This window comes from Corvus cornix, chromosome Z (genome assembly GCF_000738735.6).
Source record: "Corvus cornix cornix isolate S_Up_H32 chromosome Z, ASM73873v5, whole genome shotgun sequence".
NCBI lineage: Eukaryota > Metazoa > Chordata > Aves > Passeriformes > Corvidae > Corvus > Corvus cornix.
This window is the reverse complement of record NC_046357.1, coordinates 59,002,916-59,015,810: the sequence shown is the minus strand read 5'-3', so window position 1 is coordinate 59,015,810 and position 12,895 is coordinate 59,002,916. Positions and strand designations below refer to the sequence as shown.

Below are 12,895 nucleotides of genomic sequence, written 5' to 3'. Positions count from 1 at the left end.
TTTTTCCAGAGGGTACTCTTCTACCAATTGCATTAAGAGCCACACTACTTCTTTATCCATTTGTCCTACAGCATTTATAACCAGATTAAGGAAAAAAACCCACAAACCAGAACCAAAAACACAATTAAAAAAATCTCCAAACACCAGCAGCACAACAAAAATCCCCCAAGCAAAGAAAAAAAACCCTGTAGCTTATTTTATATTTGCTATCTACATTCAAAACACCCTCTATTCACTCAATAGATCTTGACAGCTTCGTACAACCTCTCAGTCTGGATAGGTTGTATAAGAGCTCTATGCCCAAGGTAGCATGTTCAAACTAGAGATCAGGCCTTTTTTGATGATAATGCTTTGGTAAATCTCAGCTGAAGGTTCTTGATGTACAACTGGAATACAGTGCCAAAGTCAGCACTCAGTAGCACAAGCGTACGTGATTTATTCCTCTGAAGTGAACATCCATTCCAGTGCATCACAATGAACATTTCTACATGCTCTTTAAGCCAGAACATACTTCATTCCTCATTTTCTGTTTTTCTGCCCTCACTGCTTACTCATCAAATACCAAATAAAAATGTGCAAATCTCAGTAGATCAGAAGCAAAAAAACTGCAGCACCAGAGCAAATATAAACATTCTTTGTTGAACTAGGCAGTATAAGAATACACAGAAACAAAAGACATGAAACATTAAGATTAGTAGTAAAATAATTGCAAAGTCTAAGCTGAATTTGTTACAAGAAATTACTTGTTTTACACATTACTTTGCAAGGTGTTTCAGAAACATAACAAGATCAGATTATTGTACATTTCTCTGGCCATAAAGTGCTACATACAGCTGCTACCCATGTGCATTAGAACAGATACGTAACAATCTTGCAACAGCTTTCTTTCAACATATATTTGCTTTCAATCTCTATTAAAAACTGATGAATAAAGACTTCTAAACCATGGTACAACAATCTTTCAACAGATTAAACATTTGGTTGATATGCACAGACAAGAAATTTTCTGTAAGTTTCTAAGTAGGTAATTCTTAATCAAAGAGAAGCTTTGTCCTGTAACCAGGCTAATTTTTTATTGCTTGCCTTAAAAAAAATACACATCTATTATCAGAAAGAACTAAACGACCTTTTGTAATAGCGTAACTGTAATCTTAGCCTTGATTGCTTAAACTAACAAATTAAATTTGCCCTTGTATATATTATAATTCCTACTATTATCAAGAGAGGGTATAGCATCATAGGTATATTATCAGCTTTGCTTAGTTTCAAAGTATAATATTCAAAATATTCAAAGCACAATATTCAAAATTCCCATGGAGGATGAGCATGTGAGGTGAATATTATAAACAGCAGTTAAGACTAAATCAGACTGTATTTAAGGCCCAGTACAGTATACAGCAGATTAAAAAAAAAATAATAAAAGCCACAGACCCTTTGTCTGAACCCCTAGACAGAACACTTAACTCAGACATAATGTACTAAATAATACTGCATCACTGATGCATTGTGTCAGGGAGACATGCACTTTTCTGCAGCATTTGGAAAACTAAGCATCTCTTGCAGCTCTGTGGAGACCTACCTTAACTGAAGGGTTACAAATCACTCCCACACATTTATATTTCCACCATTAACAACTTGGAAAAAAATGTCCAGAATAAAGCTTAAAGCTAGGAATCCTGATCAATCCTTCTAGCAAGAACAAAACAGCAGCACAGAAAGGAGACAAGCTCTAAACACTACTTCATATTGAGTCCCCAAAACACTACAGAGGGTATTGCAAATTTGTGCCAATCAGCCTGTTCTCTGCATGAGTGCAAAAAGGCTGATCCAAAAGAACAAAGTATAACATACACAGGGAACTAAAATTGCCTATGGAAAGCTGAACTGAAGGAAACAGTTCTTTTTACTCTCTCTTCAGTCAGTAACATCACCCGTGGCAAAAAGTACACTGCTACTTGCAGCTTTGTCCTAAACTTTGAAAAAATAAGTTTCTAAGGAATATCATTGCTCATTTTTTGTTAATTTTGATTTCTATCTCAAATCACCCATGAAATATTAGCTGTAAGACACTTCCCACAAAAACAAGAGATCAGAGACTACATCATGCTCCATTCTGAGAGTCTGTAGTCCCAGTTTTAACTCTTCTAGAGCAAATACTATTTGGAACACAAATGACAGAAGTTTCACTGGCAATTGTTGACATCACCTTCCACAGGAAAATGAAGCAGACCCCAATCCAATAATCAGATTAAACCAAAATAATCCTAAACGGTACACATAATGCCCACAGATGCATTAAAAGTATTTTCTGAAAATATATGAGTTTATGCTCACTACAGTTTACAATCAGATTTTATATATAAATGGGCAAATCTTTAGAGAAGTCAGTTGGCAACATATGCTAATCTCTGTTTTGAAGTTTAGCTACAGTCAATTGAATATATTTGAAAATAAACATGCTTATTTTATCAGTAATTCAGTGTCTCAGGTATCTGAGCTTCAAACCTACATGTATATAATTTTATACAGTAACTTAGTTACACATTTACAATACGCAGAAATCCAAACCAACAAAGAAAAACAGACTTTGGATGAGGTCTCCATTTTAAACCTGTTATGTTTATTTAGCTAATATTTTTAAACTCTTACTTCTCCTGTAAATATACCACCGTATTACAGAATTATAAGCAATTAAATGACCCTGTTATTTATAAGTCATAGAAGAAAGCTGTGTTCTCAGTAACCTGAGAAGAATTGCTATAGCGTTTAGATTATACTGACTGTTCAATTAGAAACTTCAGTTACTCATTTACTGAGGACACATTTTTCACCTATTTCTTTTGTCCTGATTTTGCTTGGGTGGTAGTTAAGGGCAGCGAATCACATACATGAGCACAGGTACTGTGAATTTACTGTGCAGAAGTAAACATACTGGCATTGATAAAAAATGGAAATGGCAAGTTTTGCAATAGCTAGTGAAAGAAGAGTTATTTGGTGTATACTTATATAAAAATCAAATCTATTCTTAAGAAGAGACAGCTAGAATCTGTGTATCTAAAGAAATGGGAAATGCAATTTGATACCGTTGTTTGCATATAAGCATGAAAAGAAAAATGCGTGCACTTACAAGTATCCCAATTTTACTGCATATTTTTGGTAGAAATTAGACTAGAATATGCACATTTTCTTAACTGCAAATTTAAAAGTGGATTCACTTTTCAATGCACAATCAACTTCCCTTAATATGAATTATTCTCGTTATTAGGAAAATACATAAATCTCCCAATTTTCTATTTACTTTGGTTAGGATCCAAGAACAGAGAATACCAACTAGGGTGCTAGTCTACGATTAAATGATTGCTTCAAAAAGGAAAAGAACAATCCTTTCTCCAGATCCATGACAGGGAAGATGGGAAACAATCAGTTTCTGTTGTGCCAAGAATTATTTGGGGGAGACACCAGGCAAAATTTCCCAGTGTTTTCTCACTGGGAAAGACATCCTGTGTAAGTTCCAATGTGAATGTTCTCAGTGCAAGCTTTTTTTTTTAAACAGGTTAAATAAATCTGTCAGGATCAACTTAAGACTGCTGATTCTACTTTAGAACAAGGACATAATGTCCTTTGTAGCTCTGCTTTTCTACAACTGAAAAATATCCCCCGTAAGCACTTCTTTGGAATCAAACAGACCTGCAAAGACATTATAACTGTAGCCCTGCTTAGCTTCATCTGACAGAGTAAAAATATTGCACTTCAGTTAGGTTCATTTTGTTCCCAAAATGAAATTAAATCAAAGATGACTAATTCTTTCCTCTGGAACACAAATTTTAGAGTATGGTATGCCAAATGTGGGTAAGGTTATCTGCAGACATTGCATTTTTGTTCCAGAGGCAATAAAGTCTCAAGTGTACTGCAGAAAATCAAACTTTCAAAAAATGCAGAAATTATCACCAGTTCCACTGCATAACCAGCATCTGTTCTCATATAAAAAAAAGTGTTTTCATTAAATTTTATTGCACCATCACCTTTTTTTAAAAAAATATCCCCCATTCAAGTAAAATATTAAATTATTTTTATCAAACAAAAAACAAGGTCTTCTTTAAAACAGCACGTAGATACAGTATAGGTGCTATACAGAAAAAGTCTAAAATAATGACATACATAAAATCAGAAGTGACAGAAAACAATCATTATGTTCTTCTCTATGATTAAAAAAAGATTGCAAAAAGATTGTGTAGGCTATTTATTGATGCATGAAAAGCATCCCTCCTCATTCAAGGTGTTGAAGCAGGTGACACCTTCAAGCTGTCAAGTGCTGCATGAATTCTGAAGTGCAACCTGGACTCCATGGAGTATTCCTTGTAGTTGTTTCTGCAAAACAGACAATTTATTTTAAGAAAAGGATGTTTGGACTGGATTGTTTCTACTTCATATGTTCACAAGATAACAGTCTTCATTCCTTCAACAGATTGACAGACAGATGAGTTATGAGACATTTAAAGCTACACCACAAACTGAGCAAAGAAGATTTAGACCAGTACTAAAATTAAATGTCCTGATAAACTGAACCCATGTCTTCAATTCAACTATATTAGAAAAGTTCTCCAAATCAAGAACACAGATTTATAACTACTTGTATTTTGCAAGGAAGCTGTCAAGAAGAAAACATGTGCTTTCATTGCTACAAATACCCAGCTACACTTAATTTACAAGGTCATTAAAAAAAAAAATCCACTTACTTTGCAGTTTCTATGTATCTTATTGCTTTTTCTCTCTCATCCTGTTGTTTGTACAGAAGACCCAATTCATACAAGGTGAATGGCACCAAGTAGCTGTCATATTTTATTTGCTTCTCACTAGAAAACCAGAAAAAATACAGAAATGGTTACTTACAACCGTGTCTCAAGTGACCAGTTAACTTTTAAAAGCAATCACTGCCTGTAACAGCACATAGCCAGAAAACCACTCTGGAACCTTTTTTACTGGTTAACTCTGTACACATAAATAAATAGTCTTAAAGCACTGTAGCAGCCCTAGACATGTAGAAAATAAAGCTGAACAAAACGTAGGTATTCAATTCAGAAGACTATTCCTTTCACCCATGCACTTTATGAAGAACTGTTGTCTTTAGATTTTTTTTAATATCTCAGCTGTAAAAGCCTGCTAGTTGCCAACTACCTTTGGAAAAAGATTTTTCAGAAATAGTGTTCCTTTAACTTGCAACCAATCAACCCCCTCTGCCCTGCAACTTGCAAAGTGCTTGACTAAACTCCCATGGGATCTTAGAAACAGCAAGAGAAAACAAGACGGCAAGAGGATTAAAACACACATAATTCTCAATAACAAATTCTATTATTTATTAGTTTTTCTAAATCACTTGTTAGAAAACTCGCACATGTAAAAATGCTTCTTCAGCCCAAATACTTAGAAACTCCCAAGAAGTTTTCAACTACAACCAGTACCTGACTCATGTTTTATATAGAAAAGCTATTACAGCTGGTATAGATCTGACACCTGAAATATTTGATAAATCCATAAAACAGGAAAAACAACTCTTTGAAACATGTAACAACAACTTCTCATCTACATGGGGAAGCATGAACTACTGAAGTACTAAATACTGAATTAAAAAAAACCAAACAAACAGGAAACCTAAGTGAATTGTCCTTACCTACAGATAGCTCTGCAAATACAATTCCAAATGTATTTGTATATGTTACCTGACAGTTCGATTTATTTAGTCTAAAACACCACCACATATATAAAGCTATATTAAGTGTTAAATTGCTACAGAAAAATACAAGCAAAGTTTTCTGGTTCTCTAACTACTTTCAGAGGTATTTTAATTCCAGCTCCTTAACAGGATGCTTAATTATTCAAAATTCTAACATGACAGGTACAACAGGAGTATCAGAAATGTTACCAAAAGCTATAAAATCCATTTCTGTTATTTTTTTTACCTTTGAATTACTTTACTGAAACATAATTCAGCTTGCATGAGTCTTCCCAAGTGTTTCAGGCAGAGGCCTTTTAGTAGCTGCAACATGCACACATCATCCACATAGTATTCATTGTGATCTAACAGTAAAAGCGAGATACGTCAAACAATTTGAAGACATCATGAAAAGGAAAACTAGATTTTTAGTATGTATTCAGTATGTATGGAGGGAGTATGTATTCAGACTCAGGACCTTGTTTCTCATGTTCTATATCTCAAAATGTACATAACCTTCAGGCAGGATTTAAAATACTGTCTACTAAAGAAGATGCGTCCATGACATCCTTACCTTTCTCTTACAAGACAGGCAAAGAAGAAATAAGAAATTGAAACATTCAACAAACAGGCATAAACTGTCATTAACTAAAGATTTCTTACTCACAACAGCTAAAACTAGAGTGAGACAGAAACCATTGCATTATCTTAACAGCTTCCCCTGTTACAGACAGGCAGACCTCCAGTAGTACCAGTAACATAAAAGAACCACACAAAACCACACTACACCTCTATCTTACAAAGCTCCTCAGAAGCATCATTTTGCAGTACATATTCAAGAAACCATGTTTATTAGTAATTCTATCATCTCCAGTGTTTAAGAAGCCTCAGTAGTAGTGTATAACTTTTGAAAAATTGAATGAAGTTTTATGTTCAATAAGACTGAAGATATCAGATGAACGAGGGTGTTTGAATCAATTCAAAATTTACTTAGCAAGTGTGATCCTTTTTTGTTCCCCTAGTTTGTAGCATTTGCTGGGTACAAGGAAGGAACAGAAAGGAAAGGAAACATATGGATAGACAGATGGCACCACATACATTAACAATTCACGAAGCAAAACACTCTCCCTTCAGATCATGTTGTTTACAACTAATTGCCAGCTCTCTAAGGTCACGTTCATTTTTTGCTTAATAGTCTGCCAAAGAAATCCTATGTAAACAGTTCTGAAACATGCAATACTAATGCATTTTAGGATTCAGCAAAGTGCTTTGCCACTACTTTCAGCCTTATTTCTGCCTGTGTTTAAACCCAGAAAGTCTTGATAGATTGTAACTGACAGACTGCTCTTTTAGTGAGAGCACAAGTGCAGCGCATGAGTACTTTGCATTCTCTCCAGCCTGTTTGTTAGGCTGAGCTATTGGATTCTGTGACTGTCTCCTGAAGGACTCATTCATTGAAATTACGGGGGCATGCACTGATGTCAGTAAGGGCTCGTCAGTCTTTAACAACTTCAACTAGTATCTCCCTGTTATTTCCCAAAAGAATAAAAGCTATTATGCCAAAACATTAACACTAAATGACAACAAACGTACAGGCCAATTTAACACAGACAACCTTGCAATAAATGTGGGAGAACCATCTTTACAGCTGCAGTGCTCTGAAGTATCATTACCAGGATTAAAAAACACACAAAAAATGAATTTTTCTTGAAGTTACATATTCTTTTTTTATGTCTTGGAAATAAAAAAACTGAAAAAGTAAGTTTCCCAGAAATCCTGTGGAAAAAAACCAAACCAAACCAAACCAAAAAACCCCCATCTCTAAAGTCTTTCATTTGTACCTTCTACCATCTCTATTTTCAGCTCCATACAACATAAAATTGCTTTCAATCCTTGAGAGATTCCAAGCTGTGCCTATTCACTTGAAACAAATGAAATAAAAACAGTTCTAGGAAGTCTCAATCCCTAAGTGACCTTAGTGTATAATCAACACCCTTTTTTTACAGCATCTTAGCAATCCTTTGATGCTACTACTACTAAAACCTGTCTCTTAAAATTCTATTGTAACCTTGTCATACTCTGCTAGCAGCCGTAATCACTTTTTCTTAGGGATTCAGCAGCAACTCTGGTAATCAGAGTCTTTATCTTCTCTGATTCCATACCTTTAAAAGCAGATCAAGATCACATATATGAAGTCCAGAATAAAATTACATTTGACTGAAGTTATTACTAAAAAAAGACACAGAAAGTATATACACTTCCAGACTACCTCCTGTTTGCAAACAATGAATTTCCATAAGAAAAACACAGTGGTTTTATTTCTGTTGCTTTTATTTTGGTACCTTGTACATCTTCTTAGGGATTTGACAGGAAATTTACTTCACTGTTACAACTGATGAGCACTTCCAGTACAAACCTCTGCATAATACAGCACTGGATTTCCAACAGGTTCTGCCAGAACCCTCCATGAGGGGCTCATGGGAATTACTTTATTTGCAAGTATCTTGCATATCACTACAGTTTTGCTTTAACATTACAAGAACAAAAAAAGAAAACATTTGAGATTTAAGAGGCACACTAGCGATTCTGCAGAAAAGTGAAAAGCACCACAAAAAATAAAGGGACCCAACTCAAACATGGCATGCAAGTTACTCTAATTTGGTTTCTTATACCATCCAGATTTGACCATTACATATTTCTTGCATGTCCTTATATAATTTCTTATGTATTGCCTCAATTTACACTGTAAATCATATTTAGATATATCTTACATTTCAGAATTGCTGTTTTAACCATTGGTAAAACTAAGTTGCTAAATTGTTGATAAGTGCGACTAAAATCTGGGTTCAACAGAAATTATTTTTAGTGAATTATCATTTAAAAACTTTCACATGCAAAATGATAGTATTTATTCTAGAAAAACTCCAAAGAGGATTCTACCAAAAAATTCACAACAGGTGACAGCACCCACCTGATAAAATCTGATAAAATCAAGGACTTGTGCAGTAAACCAGTTGCAATAATGGAATTTAAATTCTTTTAGGAGTAAGTTATGTGCTGATCCTCTAAACATTACCCCAAGATGCAAAACCATGGTCAAAGTTCATTTTTTAAGTATAGTTTATTTTACAACTAGCAAACGTTTTATTTTGCCAGAAAGTAAAACAAAAAACCAGACTCATTCATGCATAGCACTTTCTTATATCTTTTATACTTAGTCATAGTCTACACTGCATGTGTCCTCTGTAATAAAGTTAAGTGTGATATAAATTGGTTTAGAAAAAGTATTTTTCAGACATTTTAGTCATTAGCAGATCATGGTCCAAGAACACTCCCAAAGACAAGAAAAACTAAGCTAGACCAGTCATGTTCTGTAACTAATAACCTCATGTCCTTGAGTTTTCTGTATTCGTCTGCAGCATCAACTGATCTGCATAAAGAACATACTGAAGAACCACTCCTAACTTTCATGTTCAAAATTTCCATACTTGGACTTAATTAGCACATTGTCAAAGTCAACACTCAATTTGCAGAGTATCAGAAGACAGAAGCATAGCAAAATGTCAGCATTTCTTATAAGATTATTAATTCCACCTTAATTGATCACTTACTAGTTTCATTTTGTAGAGCAGTTTCTTCTTTTTCAATTGTTACCAGTAAGTTTTCAGTGAGGTCCGCTCTTTTGCCCACAACTGCAAATCCATTCCAGACATACATCATTTCCTGACCAAAAAAAAAAAAAAAACAACCCTGAAGAAAAAATTGGTAGGAAAAACTCATGAAATTGCATAAATATTTAACTAAAGCGTGTCTCTGAAAAGGCTGTTGTGGAACATTTTGAGTACATAAAAATACTACAAAAGTTTGTTTTAAACAATACAAAATGTTTATGAATAGGAAAGGAAAAATTACGTTGAACGTGTGTTGGCAAAGCTAACCTGGGTTTCCAAGTTTTGAATGTTCTGAACCTTTTTAATGGATCATACTATCATGTATTTTCACAGATCTTCAAAAATTAAACTGAACAGATTTTATCACATGACAGTTTACCATGACCCACATAACACATCAGCAAAACTGGGTGGTTTAGGTTCAACTTGTGGCCTCTGCCACATGAACTAGAGAAAGAGCTAAAAGTAGTTTCTTTCTATAGGATGATAGTTAAATTTGGTGTGGATTTGAGTGTGTGCTTGTATATACAGTATACTTACATAAGTATGCACACAAAAACACATTCTTGTGTTTATATGTATATAGATGCTCTAATCTATAGACCATTACCTTCCATACAGAGCAAAACTGGAAGTAGATACAACTTTCTGGGTAGAAATGTGATTCCAGTAGGCACATCCAACATATGATTTTACTACAATTTCTACAAAATCTTGTTGGAAAAAACTCAAGGCAAATCCCGGAAACAAATCTTCCCAGATGCCTCAGCACAACAGTAAGCAATATGCTTGTTTTGATACATTATCACGTGGTAAAACTTAAGGAGAATGAGATTTAAAGCTACCCAACAAGGAGCTTTGACAAGATCTTTACTCAGTCATCACAAACTAAAGCATCATTTGTTCCATTGTAATTGTAATTACACCTCTGAAATATGAAGCCTAATGTCATTCTGAAGCTGATACAACACATTGTTGCAATATTTCCACTTCCATTTGTATTGTAAATATGTGGGTTTGCAGAAGGAGAAAAAATCTGGCTCTCTCAAAATCTGAAATAGTGTTATTAACACCAACTACATCATTCTAGATTTGTTTCAATTCTGCAGTCTTTTCTAACTTATACATACTGAAATAAACCATACGCTATGTTTGGTTGTGCTTAATCCATAATGAAAAAAATTCTTAAATTAAAAGATACTGGATTTGACAGCAAGACCAAACGTATATACTCACAGCTTACAAGCACTCTGCTGTACAAGCCCAAGATAACTTTTACTTAGTCCTCTACATGCAATTTAATATAGATAAATTTTAGAACTGGTAGACTAATTATCTTTGTACTCCTCTTTCTATATCGATGGGCTTTAACATAAGAAATTCCTTCTCAAATTAGGTTTTTCATGTACAGTTGTTGGTAAATTATGCATGTACAAAGATTTTAGCATACACATATGAAAAGTATCATTGCTGTGCACATATAAACAGACTGCAATACTAATGCCACTTAAGTTAAAATATGGGAAATAAGAATAGCATTCATAAAGTATCTTTAACTTCTGCATGTTTTACTCAGACTTAATATGAGGAAGGAAAAATACTACAACCAAAACCAACCACCACTCTTCACTTTTATCAGAAGAGCAAAAATACTGAAGTACTTCATAACTTCCTAATGAGTCTAGAAGACAAGGATTAAAATCATGCCAACCTAAAGAAAATGAATGCAGGTTTCTGTATCACTGAACTTTTCATGTGAAAAATCTGGCACTTGTTTCGGACTGCTACTTAGTTGGTTACTACCAGCCCCTGATCCAGCCCCTAATACTTTTCATAAAAATCGCATTGCATGAATGCAGTACTTCTTCAAAAAAAACTTCAAAAATGCAGACACATAATACCTAACAATATTATTCCTCCCCTGTATAATGAAGTATACTGATTTGTTTTCTGTTTCAAAAGGATGAAAACAAAGCAAGAACAAATACCAAGACAGGTAGTATCAGCTTCACTGGTTGAGGACATGCATAGCGTCGAGCTTTCCTTACTGCAAACTTCTCAGTTGGGATAGATTTTCCTGCAATTCTCTGTTTTAGACCATCCACTTGCCTACAAGAAGGGAAAACGGAAAACATAAGTTGTTTATTGTTTTTTTTTAATCTCATTTCAGTTAGCAAGATTTACTGTTTGCCTCTGAAATATAACATCTTAAAATTGTTTTACACCACACAGACCAGAGCTGTAGGATATATCTTTGCTGATAAAAGCAGTGTTTTAAATAGTCTAATGCTAAAAGCAAAGGGAAAAACTGAAACGTTTATAGTTATAAGCAGGAAGGTAAGTCACACAAGACAAATACAGGGGGGGAAAAAGAGTGCACATCCAGCTGCTTTATAAAAGTTTACCTGAATAAAGACACTATGTCCTCACCAGTCCTCTTCAAATCATCCTCTGAAAGCATACACAGAATTGCTGCCTTCTGGAATACATATATTGCCTATTTCAAAAAGAAAAAACAACATATTACCACATCTAATTTGCTGTGTTCAATCAATACACTAAAGACTCAAATCTCACACTCCAAATGCTGCAGCAAAGTGTTTCTAGGAATTCTCAGGCAGGTAGAACTACAAAAGTTTAGCATTCCCTTTGTCACACAGTTTATGCTGTAATTTTATTTTCAATGTATTTACTAATATTTTTAGTTAGTTAGTCAGAAAGTTAAAGGTGCCTCCTGCAAAGAACAGGAGAATTTATTATGCAAACCACTGTTAAAGAGATGAGGTTAAATGACCTAACTGTTCCGAAGTCCATTACTGTTATTATATGATCTATTACATGTAGAGACATGCTTGAAAAAAACAGACGGAAATATCTGAGTACTGATTCAAGGAGAGTTCAAAAACCAGGTTTTGCAGAGGAAAAAAAGAAGAACTCTCTTCTATCCATTATGGTATTCAAGACATTTGCACTTCATGTTGAATATACTATTCTCTTCCTCTTTTGCCAAGAATTAGATGTTATAACCCTTTTTCATTAAGCAGAATAAAACAGCAATCTAGGTAGGAACAGACAATAATAATGCATAAAAAATTTTTGACACATTGTGCTTGGTTCATAGTTTTGAAAAACATTTTTACAAGGAAAAGGTTATCTGATGACCCAGCTTTTCTTGTGAGACCCTGTCCCCAGCAGTCATCTCATATTGTCTCACTAAGCATCTGCTGAGTAGGTGCGTCTGTTTATAAACAACTAACACCGTTTCTTCAGCCAAGTTTTACTAGTGAGTGTCAGAACTTGACCTGAGAGACAAGTTTACAGTTTTTCTATCCCTCCTCTTTGTCTCAGCTCAGGTAAGTATCTCCATTTTTGGAGGGGCCAAAGCATTGTTGCTTATGGTTCTGCTGCTTCAAAGCATGAAAGAAAAGTTCATCCTTAACCACCCAGTTAAAACATTTTGGTGCCATTGAGACTTTGCTTGTGAGTTTCTCAAGAAGGCAAGAATTACACTCAT

At 34.4% G+C, this 12,895-nt stretch overlaps 1 protein-coding gene across 3 annotated transcripts in view; it reads right to left on the bottom strand.

The window, feature by feature from the left end:
- Positions 1–412: 412 nt before the first annotated feature.
- TTC39B (tetratricopeptide repeat domain 39B) overlaps positions 413–12,895 on the bottom strand; it is a 76,266-nt gene continuing 63,783 nt past the window's right edge. For all 3 annotated transcript variants that reach the window (XM_039566834.1, XM_010392967.4, XM_010392968.4), the window contains 6 exons: positions 11,787–11,878; positions 11,370–11,490; positions 9,322–9,433; positions 5,958–6,075; positions 4,737–4,853; positions 413–4,368 (listed from right to left, as the gene is read on the bottom strand). In XM_039566834.1, coding sequence (XP_039422768.1) covers positions 4,272–4,368; positions 4,737–4,853; positions 5,958–6,075; positions 9,322–9,433; positions 11,370–11,490; positions 11,787–11,878 — 657 coding nt within the window. In that variant the 3' untranslated portion in view covers positions 413–4,271. The remainder of the gene's footprint in view (positions 4,369–4,736; positions 4,854–5,957; positions 6,076–9,321; positions 9,434–11,369; positions 11,491–11,786; positions 11,879–12,895) is intronic.